This window comes from Oreochromis aureus, linkage group 5 (genome assembly GCF_013358895.1).
Source record: "Oreochromis aureus strain Israel breed Guangdong linkage group 5, ZZ_aureus, whole genome shotgun sequence".
Lineage (NCBI taxonomy): Eukaryota > Metazoa > Chordata > Actinopteri > Cichliformes > Cichlidae > Oreochromis > Oreochromis aureus.
The window spans coordinates 22,923,790-22,946,338 of NC_052946.1; the positions used below are offsets into that span (position 1 = coordinate 22,923,790).

The following is a 22,549-nucleotide window of genomic DNA, read 5'->3' on the forward strand; positions in this document are numbered from 1 at the left end:
GTGATGTAATATTAGCAGACAGAGGGTTTGATGTTGCAGAATCTTTGGAGCTGTACCATGCTGAACTGAAGAGCCCAGCTTTCACCAAAGGGAAGAACTAACTGGCCCCTAGATTGCCCAATCAAATCTCTTAATGCCATCAGCCCTCCCCTTCCTTCACTGTGCGCTCACCTTGTAGAAAAGAGTTGAGTGTGGAAGAAATGGCAAAAATGTGGAGCTGAAAAGCTAGAGAGAAAAAGAAATTATAAATAAATCAACGTGTCAAATTAACTGACATGTTAGCTGTTGCAGCTCCTGCTGCATTTTATGTATCTATATTGTGTCTTTTTCATAATAAATAATAAAAACATGATTTATCCTCACTGTATGAACATTCTTGGAGTCCTTGAAGTCTCGTCATGGTGAAGTTACTCATGTGATGCGATGTTATAATGGTCCAGCTGGTGTGTAGCTATCATATTAGAGTTCTCTTTCTTCTTCTGATTTTATAACATTTTTTGGTGATGGTGTCACATTTACAGTGGTTGCAACACTTGCACCTAAAGTGCCACCATAGTAACCACTGCATAAATGCAACACACTTGTTTTCTAACAGGAATCTGCAATCAGCCATTCCTTAAACTAAATCCTAACTTTGTCATTGAGCAAATTAAAAGAACAAAATCATGTTTGAACATAAACTGAGTATTTGCATGGACATGCTCAAATTCAAAGTCATCTTTTGTCAAAAAACATATGGACAGGTCATACACAAGAATTTGTAATTGCAACGCCCCACGGCCCTCGGTGTACACTAAACAACATAAACATAAAAGATACAAATAAAATAAAAGTCTTATATACTATACATTACAATAAAATCTTATATAAACGACAGTATCCAACACAATCCAGGGTCAGAGGGCCCGGTGGCGCCAGTGTTCGGCAGCCTCGCCTCTGTCAGTGCGCCCCAGGGTGGCTGAGGCTACAATGTAGCTTGCCATCACCAGTGTGTGAATGTGTGTGTGAATGGATGGATGTAAAGCGCTTTGGGGTCCTTAGGGACTAGTAAAGCACTATACAAATACAGGCCATTTACCATTTACAATCCAACTGTTTGATGGGAGAAATCACCTGTTTTTCATAGAACAGCAGGTAAGCTGTTCTCTGCCGCTGCTCATCATTGACGAACTCATCATCGTATGTTAGTCAGCAGTGTGTGACGTGGTCTCTTAGCATGGCTCCCTGGCTACCACCGTGACCTGCTGGGGTACACGGCCTGGAAACTGGCTCATCTCTCTCATTGACTTCAGGACAACGCGGCTCATCATCTAAGGTCACCTTTTTCTTTGAGGAACACATCACCAGTTAGTTCAACCAAAATGGATGACATAATGAGAATTTGAGTGTCAATCCTAACATTCAGACTCCACATGTTCCTATAACATCTGTTCACGTGTCACACTCGGCTCTGTAGAACGTACCGTGCAGAAAAACAGCAGCGAGTTGGGAGGGCAGGAAGCCTCTGTCTGGACACCAACGTCCTTGACTTCACATTTTTCAGTGCTGATGGTACTGTTATAGAAAGACACAAACAGTGCAATCACAGTGATGAAATTACAGGAGAAGAAACACAAAGCAATCAATCAGCTTTAAATAGGAACACAGTAAAAGGACCAAAACATCCTCAGACTGGCTGACGGGGTTAACACTGGACAAAACATAAAAGATTCTCCTTCATGATCCAAGAAGGAAGGAGTACCAGCAGAACTTGTTCAGACAGTAAAATAATATCGTACCTCTGTTGGGGTTCAGAAGGTGGCACGACCGTGTCTTCTGCCTTGTCTTCATTTTTGGGAAAAACCTTTGACTTTTTCTGCCAGTTACAAATAAATCCAGTTAAAAACAAACAAACAAATTCCTGCACCGTTTGTTTGTTCAGAGCTTATTCTCTGCAGTGGTAAACTCACCTCACAAAAAAGCCATCTGCGCCACCAGGAAGCCTTCTTTGATTTGTTCGTCTCAGCCTCAGCTGGAGGTGAGACTGGTGCAGAAGAGGTGGCTGGAGTGTCAGGGGCCACATGTTCATCTGTGAGATCCTTTCGTGCACTCACACTGGAAAGATAACAGAGAAGATCAGTCTGCTGTAATGCACTCAAACTGCCCTCAGTGCCTCAAGAAAGTCAGCTAAACCGACTGCATGAAGCTGTGGACTCCACAGAGGGAACAAATCTACAACTTACACAGTAAAAACTGATTCAGCTCAAATATTCAGACAAATATTTACTTTCAAATGAGAAAACTGTGCATGCATGTTTATATGTGTATTTATAAATGTATACATAAACATAATTTTAAACATAGTAAAATGTGACAGAGAGCAAAGATCGTATTTTTTTTCAGTGGGTCCTCTCCAACACCCACAGTATCCTCCTTTATTATCTGTTTCAAATAAATCAAACAGCATGTGATTTAATAAGAACTGCTGCACAAAAACAGCATTTTTTTTTAAATATTAAAAACATGACAAATCAGGCTGTGCCTTTCTTCTTCTTAGAGTCCAGCAAAACATGTTTGCACTTTTGTTGTTTGAGCAAATAATCCGTAGAACTTGTAAAGGTTTTACAAAACACTTCGCCTTCTCTCTGCAATCTCCAACTCCGGTTTGCAAAAGTCTGAAAGTGTGTGAACTTACAGTCCTCAAAATGTGACACCTACAGAATGTGTTTGAGTTAGCAGGTAACAAACATAAACATGGTTACCATAGTGATAATAATAAACTTTATAATGTGTTGCTAACATTTTGGTTGTTGTGATGATTCAAATTTGTTCAGTAAACCTCATCAACATGAACATGTGTTGACATTGGCATATATTTGGATCTCATCAGTAGCGGTTTTAGATACGGGCGACACGGGCGGTTGCCCGGGGCGGCATCGTGATGGGGGCGGCATCACGGGCATCGGCAAAAAAATAAAATAAAATAAAAAATGCTCGTACTCATGCTGCCCCGATGGCAGCCAGCGCATATTGGGAATGTCATAGGCACCGATCGGTTTTCTATCGCCCATTTGCTGGGAGTAAGGGCGCCCTCCGTTTGCGAGGTGCGCCTGCTGCTTGCGGCACAGGGAGGAGAGGGCGGGGCGGCGGGGGATTCTCTGGCTGGCTGGAGCAGCATCTAATAACCAACTCGCAAAATAAAACACAATAAAAACAAAACAACAAACACGAAAACACCGGACATTATGATACAGACTTATAATTTGCACCGATGTTTTTTCGAAATTCTATACACGAAAACTGAGAGCCCTCGGTGCGCCTGCGCGCTGCTGAAGTCAAAGTAAACTTTATTGTCATCTCGCTACATACAGTCCAGTATATAGAGAGACGAGACGACGAGGCTCCAGTTACAGCAGTGCAAATAAACGAACAATAAATATAGTAGAGTAAGAAAATAAATATACACTTTAGGACTCGGGGTAAAGGGATCAATAACAATTTAAAATTTATAATTTACAGTTTGATGATTTAAAGTCTCACACATAACCCATCGAAAGGGAGGAGACCTGCTGCTTCCAAATAGAGCACATTTCATTCATAATGTTGTAAATCCAAGCCCATTATGTATTCATGATTTGAATCCTGGGTTGTGTGAAATCCCAGAAATACACCCTAGACAAAGTTAATCTGTGAACTAAGGTGTAGGTCTATTAGGTTATGTTGTGGTGATCCTCTGGTTGAGGGATGGGTGTTCATACTGGAGTGCAAAATTAAAACCAATGGAAGATGGACAAGAAAAGTTCAAAGCCATCAGGTGCTCAGTTTAGAAAAAAGAAAAGAAGAGGAGAAGAAACGAACAAATGATACAGGTAAACAGATGTGTCATTGGATAATGGCAGGTCATCCTGAAACAATCAGAATCAGAATACTTTATTAATCCCTAAGGAAATAATGTGGGTTACAGTTGCCCCAAGAAGAAATGGTAAAAATAGTAACAGTAACAGACTAAACTCCAAACAATACATTATGTTACAGATTTTAATATTAATTAGTCATTGTCAATTGTTGATTTGTCCTGTTCTCATTGTATGACGAATTATGATGGCTGTTTGGTAGCCGTTTGCAAACTATGCATACTCTCTCTCTCTCTTCATATGTGTGTGTGGACAACAGTTTTATGTTAATGTACAGTCCTTAACATGTTTTGTGTTCGCCCAGGGCGCCAGAGGGAGTGTTCGCCCAGGGCGCCAAACAGGCTAGGACCGCCACTGCAACACATACACACACACAGCGGCATGTGCAAATGCATCCACGCACACACTGAGTTATTCAGGTGTATGAATTGCAGCATAAAACCTGCTGCATAATTTGCAGTATGAATTTTTTTTTTTAAACTGAAGTCAGCATAAGGTCACACTTTTTTATTTATTTAAAAGCTTGCAGCTTGCAGCCGGCCACAGAGCCACCCTTCCTGATCAGTTTAGCCAGTCTGTTGGTGTCACTTGGATCAATAGGACTGTGGTGCAATAAAAACAGACACCATGAAGGTTCTAATGTCAAGCTTCTGCTACACCTGTTTTAGAGCAGTCGTTCTGTTATTATAGAGTTGATATAAATCATAGTAAAATAATCACCTCTATACCTATTAGAATAATAGTAATAAAACAAATTCATAAAAATGACCATAAAATTACAGCCTCTTGAAATATATTAAATGTGCATTATATCATTGACAGTAACAGAACAGTTAATAGACTGCATGAGCTGGAGCCTAAATCCATTTACCTTTGAATATCCTCATGTTTTCTTTTCTGTGTAATGGATTTTTTATTTAATTTGAAGTCAATTTGATTTGTTAGGGGTTTTTTTGTTTGTTTTTTTAAATACACCAGTGAAGTGCTAACTTGAACCCTCATGAAAGCTCTTCGGGGAAAGAATGGAATTGGCTGATCTTTGTATGGCATTTAAATTTCATATTGAATGTCACATCTTGTTAAAAAAAAAAAAAAAAAAAAACCAAGAAGATAATGTAATTATACTGACAGGATGATGATGTTTGTTCCTATCAGCTCCTAGACTCTCAGATTGTGCACCAGAGTGTTGTGACTCCAGAGAACAAATTCAATAAATGCAATTAAAAGCAAATATTGAATTAAATCTACAGCAAGAAAGGCCTCACTTACCAGCCTGAAAATTCTCATAATGCTAAAGGGCTGCTAGTTTTTCAGTGTGAGAATCATGTCAAATACAGCGGTGGTGGTAAAAGACAGAAGACTGCTGTGGCTATCATCAGTCTAGCTGCTAGTCGTATGGGCCCGATGCTCACATCTATCTGACTGAATTAATATTGAATGTAGCTACATGACACATCAATGTGTCTGCAGCTCATTATGGGAGTGTCACGAGTTGGACAAATATTATCTTTTTTGGTGATTGCTGTGAGTCATCTTTTTAGCCAAATGAATATTGATAAGATTAGTGAATCCTGACTAACAAGCTCTTTCAGTGCATTAAAGCACCTTGTTAAATCAGCAGTGAAGCACCAGAAGGAGTAAAAGGGTTTATTTTATTTTATTGTATTATTATTTTTTAAATATTAATGCTATACATGCAGTATGTGCTTTCTATTGGCCTGTAGTGATTCTACTTAATGCTTTTGCATGACCTTGTAATTATATTATTGCATTTAAATAAGATTCATAAAATGCATTCTTTTTTATTTTATTTCCACAGCTAAACAATCCTTATTAACAGCAGTTAATTTGAATTATTCTGGACACAGATGTCAATGCCACTCTTTTTTAAGAGAAGGCCTTTTATAACCAACTTTTGTCTTTCTACAGTAGTTATACCAAAGAAAGGCAAAAGGCCTTCTCTTAAAAGACAGTGCCATATATGGAATAATTCTGAATTATTATGGAGAGCACTTACCTCAATGAAAAATTATAAGTAACTATATAACATCATTAAAATCCCTAAAATACAAATTGGAAAATGAAGCAGCCAGACATTTTTCCTTATGTTTCTCATAAGGTAATACGATGTCTAATGTAAGAATCCACACACACACACACACACACACACACTTACTATCAAAGAAAATACCAACAGTTAACAATTCAGATTTCTAAAACAGTTTGAAAGAACCAATAATCATCTATTTTTTCTAAATTTATATGCGTGTGCTTTTGTTCCGCTTCTCAGGAAGCTGCAGTGATTTTTTATGAGTCCTCTTTAGAAAGGGCTCGCTGCACTCCAAGCATCTATAATCTGCTTGGTTTATGCCGACAACACACTGGATAGTTATTGATGCCTAACATTCAAATGACACCTTAAAAGTTTGTCATCCCAGCGCTCTATTGTTTGCTTGAATGAGACTGAGATAAGACTGCGGTAACTTATCTTCGCACGGCCATCATTACGTCGCCTCACCACCCTCGCTTTAACAGTCCTGATGCGTACATTCTGAACTGTTTCTTTATTCCATACCTGAAATCAAAATATTGGCATTTACTAGCAATTAACAGATTCAACCAAAATATGAAAATGTTTCGAGTCAAGACAGGAGCACAAGAAGGAGAGTTGCAAAAAGGTCAGTACAGGGAGATTACAGAGGCAGACAGATCGAGATATGCTTTTGTGTTTCATTTTTCAGCTATTTAAATTTCAGAACAAAATATATTATTAACTGTTCAAATTACCTGTAAACATTGCCTTATCCACTGGAAGGTGAAAATTGTATTCCTCTTGGTCTGAATCTGGAGTATTCTAGTATTCCTGTAAGTAGTATTCCTGTACAACAGCAATGTTGATAACCAGCATTGCTTGGTAACTTTAGGCTGTAGGGATTATGACTCTGGATATTGGTTAGCCTTATTAAAGAGTACAAGTGCATATAGGGAAATCATGCATATTTTTAGCTGCTCTATTTTATTTAACCAAGTAAATTTAACCTGTTAAATTTAACAAACAGCGTTAGTTACTTTATTACAAACCACATTTGCTTAACCAAGTTTGCTTAGCCTAGTATAAATTACGCCACTGACCGGCCAGCATGGTCATGGATGTCCCTTACATATTTTGGCTTGTAAGTAGTTTTCATAGGTTTTAGTGGAAGCTTGCTTGTTGCTTTATTTTAAACAGTGCTGGCCTGTAATATGGAAAAGTTGTAACACAAGATTATTGTAAAGATACAAAGACCACAGTATTAAAACATATAATAATAGCTCCTCACTTTGTAACAGCTATACAGCACTCCTGCCTCACAGGAGGAAGGTCCTGGGTTCAAATCTGGTAGATGAGGTTCTTTGGGCAGTGTGCATGTTTCCCCTGGAGTTATGTGGGTTCCCTTCAGGTATTTCAGCTTCATTGCACAGTCCAAAAACACCCTTGTTTTGGTTAATTGGTCTGTGAATGGTTATCTTTCTCTATGTGTGTGCCTTTTGGACTTTGTAATAAAAATGTACACACACCTAAATGAGAGTACTTTGCATCCTGTGTCATCTATAGAGGCCCCCAAATGCTGTGCATGTTTCAGTATTTACTCTGCATTAAATTAAAGAAAAAGGAAAAAAAGTCTTCCAACCTTTTATTCATTTTTAGTAATAAACAGTTGATGCTGAAAGGCAGCGCCGTAGCTCCGCAAACGCACATAACGCACACTGCGTAGGGCACCAAATGGCCGGTAGGGCACCAAAAAAATCAGGGTCGTAAAAAAAAAAAAAAAGTAAACCATATTAATACTATAAATATCATATGCATTAATATGGTTAAACAATACAAAAGCAACATAAAACAATTTTCCCGAGAAAAGGGGTGAATCTGCTTTGTGCCCTGTCTCCAGTCTCCTCCTGGTGCCCCCCCCCCACTCCCAGTGGTCTGTTCTATAATGCCTCAATTCGGTATTGGTAAACACCTGTTTGAACATGGCCTCGAAACGGCAACAGGAGTCGGGAGCGGAGAAAAGAAAGAAGAAGAGGAAGCGTGATGAAACTCAGGCGTCGCTTGCCGGTAAGGCAATGTTTAAATAATAACAATAAAAAAGTTCATTATTGTAGCCCTTGCTTGCACGCTCATGTCCGTCAACTCTGTGATAGCTCCTGTTAGCAGTGTTCATACTGTGTTAACAAATGTTGCAAATGATTGATGTTGGGTAGTTTGTTTACGTTGTGGATATGAATATAGAATGGACTACTAAAAGCAACTCATCATGGTCACTCAATTGACGGTTTTCAGATAACGTTAGCAATCGTGAGACTAGCATTTCCTCCTCAGGTTGCTAGCTGGCTAACGTCATGCATGCTACTGATTAACCTTAACTTTGGGATAGGTCAGTGATGCAGTCAAGTATTATTATCAGATTAGACAAGATTACTTTGTATGTTGCTGCATTTCAGGATATCTATAAAGACGCATATCTTATTTATGCGGCATAAATAAGATATAGGTTTCATATTACAGTGTAATATGAAACCTATATCTTCCAGTAATATAGATTTCCTACTTGCGCATTTATATCAAATTATGTACAGCATGTTTATATTGCCATTTGCCATTATGAAAATCTATACATGTAAAATATAGTTAGTAATTTTTAAATGTACCAGTGACTTACTTAATTTATTAGTCTTATAATGCAATTTTTCGTAGGCCTACTGTAGATTCAAAATTGTATTTCTGTAAAATCCCTGAATATTTTCTCTTGTATGCAGGGTCAATGCTTAAATATGTTCAAGGAGGATCTCAAGGACAGGATGAACCATCCAGTAGTAGTGCCATCCCTGGACATCAACCACCAGCCATTGTAGACCCTGCAACAATCCCTAGCCAAGAAGAACAAGAACCATCAACCACCAGTTCAGGTACAGTTCCATACACAAGTACCACTGAGAGTCCTGTCACTGAGAGACTATCAGAAAGTGACACTGTGGAGACATGTGTGCCCCTTCAACCGATCCTGCTCTTTGGCCAGCTCACATTGTAGATGCTGATCGTGTTGAAATTGTGCGGAGAGGTCCTTTTAATGTCAGCTCTGATTTTAATTTTCCAAAGGGGCCTGAGTATTTATTTGTAACAGTATTTTTAACCTCCTTTAACCTTATTTATTTGTTTAACTGTCATGTTTGTTGTTATTTAATTAAACAAATTCCACTGAGAAATTCAAAAGTATTAATGTTTTTTTTTTTTTTTTTAAGTGGCGGGGGGGGGGGCACCATAAAGCATTTGTGCTTAGGGCACCCAAATGGCTAGCAACGGCCCTGCTGAAAGGTTTGTGTAGTCAGTCATGTTCTTTCAGCCCAGTCTCAGTCTCTCATGGGCATTAACTCTGACATCAGTCAAGACAAATTTGTATGTAATATTTTTTTAGTAGGCAGTATAATTTGTGTGTACAGTAGAGGCAACTGAAAACTTTTATAAATCCCAGGCTTTTTATTCCAGAAAATCCTTGACATGAAACTTGGGTGTGACTGTAAAATATTGATTTTGTGTACCTGAGTACAAACCGGTGTGTATGACAGGGGTGAGATGAAAAATCGAGTTCAGGAACATGAAACACTCAGTTACAGGTTATCACTATTTGGTTCTTAGGGGAAACTGTGAATGGAGGTTTCCAGCTTTTGGCCTAATAAAGTAAAATCGTATCTTTTAAAACAACAGTAAACTAGTTTCAGATGCCACACTACAGAGAGAGTCCTTCCATGTGTTTTCACAGTATTTCTGGAGATTGCCTGAAAATAAGTGCAGTGACTGGAATTAAAGTGAGAAATACCTGTCTTTTTGATTGTAGAATACCTAATTAAGAACTAATTAAACCAAATCAATATTTGTGGTGATTGCACATTGATTTCCCTACTGTTAACTGGTCTTGGTGGTGTCCTATAAATTACTGTGAAAGTTCGCTGTGAAACTTCTGCAGCAGATTAAGTGGCAGCCTTTATTCAGATGCCACAGCTTTGAAAGATTAGCCTTGGCAAAGACTCAGACGACAGTTCATCTTGCTGTTAACTGTTGCAAACTTTTTGGTTTTTCAAATTTCTGTCAGTCTGAATCATAGAAGTACAGATCATGCAGATTGGCTGTGAGGCAGTTAATACACTAGCTATAACTACGTGTCTGCACAAACACAAACATGTACAACAAACGACTAACCAGGAGGATCTTTTTCAGCGCTTGCAGGACTGTTGCCATGGAGATTACAATTGCTTCCCATGCCTGGTGGAACATCAAAAGGAAACGCAACGTTAACCACGCGCACACACACAAACACACATATAACTGCTCCAGACCTGCAGAAGAAGAGCGATACAGAGGCTTCTGCTTTTATCTTAGCCCATAGAGGGGTTACACTGTCACCAAGCATGGATTGGGCCAATATCTCACTCAGAAGCAAGTGAAAGTGAACCTTAAACCCACATTTGAGGTAGAAACATTTTTATTTTACATTTAAGCATCTTACAAGGTTTAGCTAAAACAGTTTAATTAATTTAAAAAAATAAATAAATTACTGATTATGTGGATCATGTATAGAATCCACTTCCTACTGCTGGCAGATAATAATCATAGCTTCCTGGGTTGTGCCCCCTTTGTTTTAATTAACTTGCCAATGCATCTGAGATTACGCCCTGCAAGGAAAACCTCTATTTAGAAGGTTTTTCATTCCCCCAGTATTAGCACTCTCATTTATTTTAAAAGGTATGAATTTGAGAAAAATTGCAAAAGTGATTTTAGTGTCTTTATATAGAGTTTATGGATGCAGCTTGACAGTCAAGCTTGCTAACGTTAGCTGGTAACTTAAATATGGTCACTTTAAAGTTTGCAGCTACACTGCTAGCTGGCTAGCCTATGTGCAGTCATGTCAGTAATGGTTGTTTTTCATATTCACAGAAGTCTCTGCACAAAGTCCTGTGAGAAGTGTTTCCCAAATGTTAGAGGTTCATTTATAATCCACACTTGTGATATGAATGATTCAATAAAGGACTAGATGTTACAATCCCTGAAAATGCATTGCTTCCAATGGAGAAAGTCTTGAGGGATGGCTACTATGAGGAAAGGCCACCCGGAAGCTTTACCAGTGGGACACATCATCAGTTGTGTGCCTTAACTTCACAGGGTGTTTCGGCTTTTTATCACAAATTATACCAATTTTATTTCTCAGTTTCTTTTTAACTTCCTTGGTTAGGTTTAGGGATTAGAAATCTGATCTAGAGTATAATATTTAAAGTATTAAAATTTTTTAAAGACACATCATCAGTAGTGGACCTTGGATTCATTGGGTGTTTTGGCCATTATCACTAGACACCCTCATCCAAGCAAGGCCCTGCCAGGGTTGATCAGGCCCCGGAGTGTGTCACTGGTTTGTATTAAATTGTTATTTCTCTTCAACTTTCTTCTGTTTAGTTTTCTAGAATTTATTTTCTTCTATCAATTCAATCCAAAACCTACGTGAGGAAGTGGCTTGGAATTACGAAATGCCTCAGCCGCGTTGGACTCTACAGCGACGGGATACTGTCATTGCCTATCCCTAGCCTGGTAGAGGAGTTTAAATGTGCAAAAATGAGGCTAGAGATGTCACGCACGGACTCTCGGGACCCCATAGTGAGAGGCGCTGCTCCCACCCTAGCAACAGGGAGGAAATGGACCCCAGCCACAGCTGTGCTACAGGCCAATCTGCTCTTTGCCATCGTGACGTGGTGAAAAGATCCTAGGCATTCTTTGCAATATGGTTTGTATTTTAACCATCACTCGCCTGCTAAATCTTTCTTTGCCTCTCCTGCTTTTGCACTGCTGGCATAAAAGCTTTACTGCAGTCACTTACTGCAGCCCAACCTCTTCTCCACCATTTACTAAAGTCTGAGTCTTAGTTTCCCCAGGGCAAAGTTGTAAGGTCACTCGCTATACCCTGCTGTGTTGCACATGGAGTATTAATAGGGGAAGTGCAACCACAGCGCAGCCCGCAAAAATAAATATTGTGTATTTGCATAATAGTGTAATTTCAGATAAATGAATTTGCCACACGAAATGTTTCAAATGCAGGGGGTTATATATCACTGTGTATAACTCTGCATTATTTATTGTTATTGTTATTGCTTACTGAGCCAACATCTCTTCTACTTGTTGCCATGGCAAGTTTGAATTCTTCATTTTATAACGTATAAAACATACAGTACAACTGCTTGACATTAGAATTAGTCTCTGTAGCACTGCAGCATGCCCTGAAGAGTAATTTTTGATCCTTTGTGTGTGTGTGTGTGTGTGTGTGTGTGTGTGTGTGCCTCTGTGTGTGTAGCTCACAAGCCTGGTTAAATGGTGTTTTGGGGGATTTGCAGTAGATATCTGAGTTGTGTGTGGGTGTTTTAATCTCGAAGCTCCATCCATCCACACAGTGCTGTTAAAGTTCATTCAGAGAGATTTTTTTTTATAATAGCTTGGATAAATCCACAGTATTCCCTGAAGGAGAATCAGGGCTAGAATACCCTTTTAATATTTGCTTTTTCCCAGTTTTTCAACCATTTCAAGTGCATTGCAACACAATCACTCACTTCTAAATCACGAGATGCAGAGATGAGGTGACCTCTGTGAAGGTCTGCTATTGTAGGACCTTGTGTATAGGCAGAAATAGTCTGTAACTTTATAATTGGATAGCCAGATAATAACCATAGCTTCCTGGGTTGTGCCCCCTGTGTTTTAATTAAGTCGCCAGTGCATCTGCGTTTACTCCCTGCAAGGAAAACTTCAGTTTAGAAGGTTTTTTTCCTCGGTATTAGCATCTCATTTATTTTAAAAGGAATGAATCAACAGAAAAGAACACTGGTTGAGTTAAAATTGAATTGGGCAATTAATTAAAATATCAACGTTTGCAATTATATGGATGGCTTTTTAAAGTTGTACAGTGATTTATACCATGTCATGATCACTGCACAAAGAACTTAAATATTCCAAATTTTTAATGCATTATCTAAATTTAACCACAAGAGGTTTTATCCTTTCGTAATCACCCACACACACACTCAGAAATCTGCAGCAAATCTGCAAAGCAGTTTATAGTCATGCTTGTGCAAACCAGACACACTGACATGGATAATATACAAATTTACAAAAACCCTTAATATCATTCACTCCGCTAGAAATACCACCCTGTATTGTTTGTTGTTGTCCAATGGAGATGGAGAAGGATCACTTTTTTTTTCTCCCGATGTTTTACAGCTATGTTTTTCAAGAAACAGTGACGTACACAGAAGGGCTCAATGTGCTCCTCTGCATCTGTGTTTTGTGTAGACAGCAGTGTGTGCATGTGGGGATGTGTGCGCACATGTGCCAGTGCTTGTAATGTATATAGCCACGTGTCTGTTTTGACAGATGAGAAATGCTGCAGGCGTAATGGGTTTGCTAAGTCTGCTCATCCTTACTGTTTTTCAGGAGCACCAAACAAATCATACTGTCTCCTTCCAGCTGTAGCAATACTATACTCAACAATACTTACTCAAGTCAGCGCTGGGGTGATTGAGAAATTATTTGGTAAATAGAGCACATCTTACTTAAAAAAAACCAAAACCCTAATGGCTGAGAGGTTAGGCTGCATGTCACGTAGGCAGTGGTTTCTGTTTTGCCTCTCAGCTGTCAGGACCTTTGGCTTTGCTGCATGTCATTCTCATGTTCTCTTCCCCTCATTTCCTGTTTATCTCTCCTGCCCTGCAGAAATAAAGCCCAAAAAATGTTTTTTGAAGATGTCGATTACAACAAATTTATTCTACAAATACAAGAATATTCTTTGTAAGTGCTAAAGAAAAGTAATAATTCAAGAAACCTTAAGCTCCATGAATTACCGCAGAGCTTTTCTTTGACGTTGTTACCTGCATAGTTTTTACCCATATTTATTATATAACGGCTCTCTGGAAATGTGTTATGTGATGTGTGTAAGTGTCATGAAACATGTAGGCCAGCACGAGCTTAGGATGTCGCTACAGTTCACACTGCAGCTCTGTGACTCACTCTGGCTCTCTTCTGGTTCGCTAAACACAGCCTCCCTCACTAGACCTGACTCATCGTGACTTGCTACAAATGTGAATCCTGCATGTTATGCAAAGAAGCCAAACAGAGATCCATTAAGTCTTTTTTACCCCCAATATACTACACTGTGTTGTCCAATCTGCCCTTGATCATTCCTTTCCTTTTTTCTTCTTTTTTTTATGTAACTGAAAGCAGGGTCACCTTTTTCTGTCATCAGCACTTTTTCAGGAACGGTGAACATCATATAAATTTGGACGTACCCTCGAGGTATTTCTCTCCAACCGAACATAAGGGGATAGTAAAAGACGGGTGCCGGTGGCTGATGGAAATTGGTTGTATAACATGACCTAATCTAAACAGCAGTCACTACTCGCCTGAAAAAAATATGTATCCATTTGGGTAGCTTAGACGCCTCTCAGTCCGAAAATGTCGAGGAATACATTTCCATCAGTTGAGTCTATCGGTGGTAAACCATGCTGAAAACAAAAGCTTCCAGAAACTCAATTGCTGACATATAATGAGAGGTTGGACATGATAAATGGGTTTGGTAGTGGGCTAAATTGGTAAGACTGTTTTCCATCCTTTAAGAAATATTTTCCCACTGAAGATGAGATGAAAGCGGTGTACTGTAGGTCTGTATTTTTCTTCTCCCTAATGTGGCTCAGACATGTGTGGGATTTTCTTCCCGCGTGAATAATCGTCTTTCTCCCTCTTTGTCCTGTCATCTTTGGACTGGTTTTTTTCCTTCTTTTTTTCTTTTTTTGGGAGCAAAGCTTAGAGTAGCAAATATTGCACTCCGCTCCTGCTGCCGATGGCTTCCAGGAATCGTGCTCTTCTCATGGCCTGAAATACTGAATTTACAATGAAGCTAGATATAGGCTGGAGATAGTCGTTTAGTAACAAGAAGCGTATGACTCAGTTGTTTGTGTGTATGAGTTTGTGAATGTGGTATCTATTTGTTTACACCCTTTATCAATGCTGTAAAGAAAATTGAGATGTGCTGCTGATTTGCTGTATAAACAGATGTAGTCAGCACAGAAATGTACCATGTGTTGCCCTTTCAAGTTGCTGCCTTACATGCTGATGTTCAATTGCCCTCAAGTTAAGAAAAATTAGGAAAATCTTACTGCAGACGATATCATTGCACATCCTGTTACAAAGATCAAAGTAAGGTGAACCTAAATGTCATACTTATATCGCTACCAGGTCTAATCAAGCGCAGATATGTTTAGCCAGTACCACTATTAAAGAAAAATATAAAAATCTGTTAATAAAGTCTAAAAGATATAGATGCATTTCTGCCCTTCTCTGGTTTGCCTTTCTTCTCCTGTCCTCTTGTTCTCTATAAATCAGGTCAGTTTTATTCAGCACAAATCACAAATTCACCTTAAGGGGCTTCACAGTATGTACGTGACATCCTCCTTTCACTTTTGATTCATAAAAAAATCAGGCAAAAAAAAAAATCATATTTACCATGATAACTGGAGCGGGGACAGGCAAAAAAACACACACATATAAAACAGAGAGAGACAAGGACAACATGGAAGCACAAGGCAGAAAGACAATGAGCTACTTCTCCACTGTATTTCAAATCACTGGCAAGGATACCATCCTAGAGGAGGTTATGTTTTTTCTATGAGAATTAATTTGCTGTAGCAATGCATCAGGAAGCTGACGTTAGATGGTGATGGGGAAAAAGATTCAGGGAAGACATGCTGCACAAGCGGCTGAAAGATGGATGGATGGTGGGGGAAGAAGGTGGGGCTTGCGGAGAAGGATGGATGGCGTTTCCATCTGTGAACTCCACCTTATGCACGCTTGCAGGAAACCCCTTCCACTGATTGCACACGGCACACAGCGCTACAAGGCTGCAGCACGACACATGAACGTAATCTGTGATGTAGGAGGATGATGACAGGAGAGAGGAGGAGGGCGGGGGGGGGGGGCAGCCAGCGCGCACGGCGAGTGAGAGAGTGAGTGAGGGAGTGAGGGAGAGGAAAAGGGCACATAGAGCATGAGCGAGTGAAAGGGTGAGATAAGCAGAGAGAGCAGCATCTCTTGAGTACATTCAGCTCGCAGCAGCACAGCAGGCAGGAAGGCAGAGTGGAGGGGGGAGAGCACCAGCACCTCACCAAAGGGGGCGACACCACACCTCTCTCTCCTTCTCTCTCTCTCTCACAGACACACACTTTCACACGTCACACACGCGCATTTGTGAGGAGGCGTGAGGCTCAGCAGGAGGAACACCACATACACGCGCGCTGTTTCGCTGGCTTAGCTGCACTTTGGAGAGCTGTCTCTTGAAGACTGGACCAGAGCTGTATCCATCGCTTCATCCATCCTTTCCTTCCACAGAGGCAGCTCTCTGACACGCATCCCTCGATCATTTGGACTGACTTGCTTTCTGTCACTCATCCGATCGCTGATCACCTCTGCTTTCACCCCATTCAGACCTAAAATCCGAGGAGAAAATAACTGACCGACTGAGGGACCCACCTTTCGACCGCAGTCATGAACTTCCTCAGACGCCGTCTCTCTGACAGCAGCTTCATGTCCAACCTTCCCAATGGCTACATGACAGACCTCCAGAGGCCTGACCCACCTGCTCCTCCTCCCCCCACTGCCTCCTCCCCTTCCCAGCAGGGTGCAGCGCCGGCTCCTGCCCCGTCCCCAACCAAAGCTCCAGGACCGACCCAGGTGCCGGCCAGCTCTCCTGCAGCTCAGGAGCGGCGCCCTAGCCAGCTGGCTCAGCAGCCTCAACAGGCCCAGTCCTCCACCGGTGGTTCCTCTGGCTTCTTCAGCTCCTTCAGCTCCATCACCAATGTGGTCAAACAGACAGCCGCGTCTGCTGCTGGCTTTGTGGAGCAGTCGGCTCCCTCTCCATCCCTCTCCAAGAAGTTCAAGATTCTGTTGGTCATTGATGAGCCACAGCATGAGTGGTAAGTGTTCACTGGGCTGATTGGCAGAGGGTTTTCCAAATGCTTGATGGGAAGCTGAAGCTATCAGCAGTAGAGCTGAGTGTTTTTGCTGAAACGAAACTTGAAATTTTAGTGACCTGTAAGAAACAGGCACACTGTGTCTGAGTTTTTGGAAGGCTCTTCAGTTTGGTGGAATAAAAATATTTGCTTCGTCATCAGCCAGAAAGAACATGATTTACTGTAAAAGAAAATAAAAAATAAAATAGCCAAATTAAGTGTGGGTGCATTGGCTTTATACTGACTGGCACTGATCAATATAAATAAATGCTTTACAAATTCCAGTAAAGTCGCTACACACACTCAAATGAATCCTTCTACCTTTTTTTCAGTAGTTTTGTATCTAGCTTTAAAATGAACTTTGCTTCCTTGCTGAAGCTGCTCCCAAAATAGAAACAGGCCTGTTAATCCAAACAGACAAGTCAGATTTTCTCTTGGGTTTGGATTCAAACGTCTCACCAGCCAGCAGTGTTATCTGTCTCAGTTGCTGTGAGGCTGTCTTCGTGTGTGTGTGTTAGAGTGGTCTGAGTATGACTTGCCATCCCTTGACAGTACAGGTTGGTTAACAGGAGATAATCCTTATGCAATGAACTCGTACATCATACACTGTCATAAAAGAGCGTGTAGCCCTGAATAAAACACAGTCTTCTGCAAGTGAAATGGAAGCCGTAGGCTACGTATTGTTGCTATTCTGCTTGCTGCTTTCTGTCTCTGCGCACCTTTAAGCTATAAATGTTTTCTTAAGTGGATGTTGATGTTGGATTTTACAGCTGTTCAGCACTGTCGCTATCTAAGTGTAGTTTAATCTTGTCAACCTTTCGTTGAAAAATGGCATCCTCCTGAGACGGTTGTGACCTTTTCTATTTATTGGATGTCCTGCAGTGTTGTCATTTAGCAATTACTGCTTAGTAGCACAGATAAAAGTGAATATGATGCTAGAGTGATATGGTTGAAAGCTCCAAAACAAGGAAATAAGTGGACTGTGATTTTTAGTGGGTCAAGTCAGTCAGTGGGTCATTTGGAAGACACATTTTCAGTACATTTACACTGGATGAAAATGGACTCACTCATTCACTGGACTCATCAGGCACTTTGTTAGGTGCACTTTGCCTTTTGCTTTCAGCATTGCCGTAATTCTTCATGGCATAAGATCAACAAGGTCCTGGAAACATTTGTCAGAGATGTTGATCCATATTGGCATGATAGCATCATGTAAGTGCTGCATGTTTGTTGGCTCCACATCCATGAGCCAATCTTGTGTTTTACCACATCTTAAAGGTGCTTTTTTGACTGAGATCCGTTGATGTAGAGGCCATTTGAGTACTCCGAACTCATTCTCATGCTCAGGAAACCAGTTTGATATGATTTCAGCTTTGTGAAATGGCACGTTGTCCTGCTGAAAGCAGACATCAGAAGATGGGTACACTGTGGTCATAAAGGGATGGACATGGTCAGCAATGATATTCAGGTAGGCTGTGGCGTTTAGACAATGGCCAGTTAAGGTCCCAAAAGTGCCATTATACCACCAGCAGCCTCAGGCCTTTTACCGTGTGCTTCCCCCTGCTCTCTCAAGACCTTCATTTCAACTGTCATGTCAAAATAAAGGCCAAAAAGTACTTATTTCAAGAAACTGAGACTTATTTATGGCCTGCGTTTTTTGTTTTTAGATGAGAGGAGTAGCATGAATCCAATTCTGTTTAAAGTGGAACTGTAAAGCATTTTTGACTGCTATCTATCTTATGATTAGATAAGTGTGAATTAAAGACACTCACAGCTTAAAATGGACTAAATAGTTCTCAACACTGTCAGTGCAGGATTATCTCTTCAGGGTACAAATGTGTGGATGCAGGCATGAAAATTGAGGTTCCACTATTCTGTGCCTCTATGTGACTCTATGTTATGGTAATGCTGTAGCTCATACTGGGACTGTTTTGGTGGCTTATGATTGGACGGCTGCCACCCATGATGTGGCAATCTGAATGTGAGACACTGCCTTAATTCATAAGAGACATTTGAATATGTGGCTCTAGTACATATAATCCATCCTATTTTCAAATGTACAAAGACCGAACAGAATGTCTCTATTTATAGTGCACTTGAATTGTTATCGATCACATCAGACTGTGCATGGTAATAAGAAATCTGGTTTTAGCATATGTTTGAATGCATGAGCAAGTGCTGTTGCTGGAATTTTTGCTCCAGTTTGATAATCTTTTATAGCTACTTTGGTTCCAGCTATGAATAATGTACTCTGGATTTGCAAAAACTCTTTTGTGGTTTATGGTTATTCAACTCTAAATGTAGGCTTACAGTATGCAAGTGGATACTGTCGTTGCCTTGGCTCACACAAGAAAGGTTTTAAATCGTGTAATACAAAATTAGTCGCAGGTCACAGGCATCTTCGGCGATGCCAAGAAAGTAAATATGATTCACAGCGAACACAATATAATGGAATGAATTGGCAATTTCACTGGCATAATTTCAATGGCCTTTTCATTTTGTTTGTACACAATCTTTCTTTCAGAGAACACAGATTAAATATTAATGTTTATTCATTGGGAGGGATGGGTAGACTGAGCTTTCCTTTAGGCATGTGGACTAAAGAGGCATTCTGCTAGACATTATTGATTATCCATCAAGAAAGAGCGGGCTTGAGGCTCTTAGTGATATAAACTGAGAAACAGAAAGTAAAAACTGAAACTACTGCCTCTAAAATGAGCCTGAAGGCCAGTCATCACTCAGGCATGAGAGGAAACACTTTTTTCTTTCTGTATGTACCAATAATGAGGGCATTTATCATATCATATATTTATTATACCAAGAATCTGAATTTGAATTTATGATCTCCTTTATTATTAGATTTTCTTATTATTATAACTAAATCTACAAACGTTTTACTTCGTACTAACTTTTTTTTTTACCACTTTACTCTTTATCTTTAGAGTAAAGTATGTTTAACATGTGGATACATACAGTACATACATTGCATATGTATGTAGAAGTGTGGAGAAATGCATAGCCAGCAGCCATCTCTAGGGATGCTAAATGCTAAAAATGCGATCTATCCATTTATCCCTCCATCATCCTTCCCTCTCTTCTTTCTGTTTTTCTACATCTCTCTTATCCAATTTAGGGTCCTCAAATGGCTGACACTTTACGTGTCACATCACATAAAATTACAGAGCAGGGTTGTTGAGTGCTGAGACCGCATAATCACCGACATGCTGCTGACTCGATAACTGTAGAGTTTCAAAAAAAACAATGAAGTTAACATCAGCATAAATAGTGCGTGCCAGAAGCTTCACAGCATGGATTTCCATCACCAAGCAGCTGTTTATATTTATTCTGTTTAGGTTTACTGTATAGGTAGCCCAATACTTTCGTCAGTCTGCCACTGACTGCATGCACACTCAGTGGCAGACTGTACATGCCTACATCAGCACACGCGCACATATATTCATCCTATCAGAATTCTTAAACCTATAACTATAGGTCATTATACATATATATAGAGAGATAGAGAGATAGGGATAGAGATAGATGTATAGATAGAAATAGATAAATATAGACATATATCAAGATATCTACGTAGATATTTTCAAGAAATTAGAAGCTCTAAAAAAAGCTGGTTATGAAACCAGACTTGGAGGATAATCTTAGACCATGTTCAGGCCTGTATTAAGTATTTTAGGACCCTTTGAATAGTTCTTAAACCCTCGGGTCCTAGGCTGCTCATGCCCAAAACAAACCCATATATAAATAGAAATAGCTCTAAAACTTTCAAGCCAAAATGAACAAAGTGGGATTTTATAGGGAAGAGACAGTTAAAATACAATAGCTGTCTTTGTCCCTATTACAGGCCAGAATACAACAGGATTTAAGTAAGCAGCAAACAGCATCCATTTTAATCAGTGGAGAACTAGACTGCCTCTCCACTCAATGCGTCCATTCTGTAGCCTCAAAATGGCAGGAGGTTGCATTTTAATATCAGATGTGACCTGGTTCTGGAAGAAGGTTAAAACCAACTAATAAATGAATATTTAAAATTCATTCTAAAAATCATAGAAAAAAATCAGTTTAGAGCTTATTCACTTCTGCTGGGCCAAGGTAAAAGCAGCAATTAAAAAAAGGGCCTGAGATGCTGTGTTACACTGTATTACGCAATGTTATGGCAGAAATTTTGATTTTTGGCAAATACAACAAACATAAATTCCCTCTGTGGAGAGTTTATTATATAAGTCTCACTGAATGCCAGATTACTTGTCTTCTTAGAGTCTAATAGAAACAAAGCCCATTTTACAGTCATATTCACGAGTTACAGGAAATGTTTTATCAACAGATTCATGAACCCTGAATGGAATTGGGATGCAATAAGCACTCACCACTTCTACCTGTCATGATGAATGCAATAAAAATGAAGCTTTGACTTTTTCTTACTCTCCTCTTTTAGTTCTCTGTACTTTGATTATTCATTTCCATAAATGATAACTCTTTGCATCAAACCTTGCATCTTAAAAGCTTGAAGATTAGGATTAAATATTCATTTGGCTCGCCCTGCAAACTAATCGATCCCAGACATGCATATACAAATGGTTTACAGCTCCAAATAGAATTTGCTGCTGACTGGCTCATGTATAAACAGCCATGGGTATCATGACGGTCTGTGCATCTTCCTCCACGTTCTCATATATTGACTGTGCTATAATGATCGGTTTCTCTGACAGTGTCTCAAAAAGAAGCCACAATGGGAGTCCAGCACTAAATCTGCAATGTGAAAGAGTGAGTGTATTTTCAGGCAAATCTGGATCTGGCTCTGTGTTTGAGTAGACTCTTCTAGTCCTTATGTAACAGAACCAAGCCTGTGAGATGGATGAAGAAAGAGACAGTGTCCTCCAGGGCCTTTCAAGGTGATATCAGCACCGAGGGGAGGATAAACAAAGGGGGAGGGAGGATATTTGGGGATCTCCCTTTTATCACTTCCTCTGGATGTCTGCGCTCTTTCCTGTTTGTCTGCTCTTCTTTCTTTTGTGGGTTTTTCCTCTGTGTCTTCCCTCTTTGCTGTCGTTCTCTGCCTTTTATCACGACAGGCACTCTGTGTTTGGCTCCAGAGAAAGTGCTCCAGGTTCACGATGCGATAAAGTAATGAGAAGAGACGTGGTGATTCAGCAGTTTCAGCCCAAAGGCCACATCTGCTCTCCTTCCTTTGCTCTCTGTATCTGTCTATGTCTCTCACTCCCTCTTCTTCCTCTCCCTTTTTCCATCTCTCCATTTATCTACTGAATACGTTCTCTGCAGTTTCTGCCGGAGTGCCAGTGAGTGTATTCACAACCTATATTGCATAAGTGCCCATCAGAGGAGATTAGTTTGGATTGTTGACTTTTTGAAATGACTCATGGTGGATGGTTTTTGTTGGTCTGACTGCAGGTTGATGGTGAATGGCTGCATGCTGATTGCCCTGCAGATGTAGCTTGAGCTGTAGCTGGTTGGTGTTTGAAAGAATAGCTATGACATTTGAACTTGCTTCACTGAAAGCAAGAGGTGAATAAGCATTATTTTACTCAGTTATTGTGACTGGGAAATGCAAAAAC

At 40.0% G+C, this 22,549-nt stretch overlaps 2 protein-coding genes across 6 annotated transcripts in view; one reads left to right on the top strand and one right to left on the bottom strand.

Moving 5' to 3' along the window:
* The window catches only part of sirt4 (sirtuin 4), a 700,781-nt gene extending 698,525 nt beyond the window's left edge, over positions 1-2,256 (bottom strand). For 2 of the 4 annotated variants that reach the window (XR_005613091.1, XM_039612256.1), the window contains exons 1-4: positions 1,950-2,256; positions 1,779-1,855; positions 1,464-1,554; positions 1,114-1,326 (exon numbers count right to left, since the gene is read on the bottom strand). The gene's annotated coding sequence lies outside the window, so the exon portion shown is untranslated. Of the gene's footprint in view, positions 1-171; positions 226-781; positions 794-1,113; positions 1,327-1,463; positions 1,555-1,778; positions 1,856-1,949 lie in introns of those variants that run through there. The other 2 variants (XR_005613089.1, XR_005613092.1) reach the window with 2 other exon arrangements.
* A 6,539-nt stretch (positions 2,257-8,795) lies between these two features.
* syn2b (synapsin IIb) overlaps positions 8,796-22,549 on the top strand; it is an 88,625-nt gene continuing 74,871 nt past the window's right edge. The window contains exons 1-2 of one of the 2 annotated variants that reach the window (XM_039611776.1): positions 8,796-8,840; positions 16,438-16,925. In XM_039611776.1, the coding sequence (XP_039467710.1) occupies positions 16,498-16,925 (428 nt within the window). In that variant the 5' untranslated portion in view covers positions 8,796-8,840; positions 16,438-16,497. Of the gene's footprint in view, positions 8,841-16,034; positions 16,926-22,549 lie in introns of those variants that run through there. The other variant, XR_005612975.1, reaches the window with a different exon arrangement.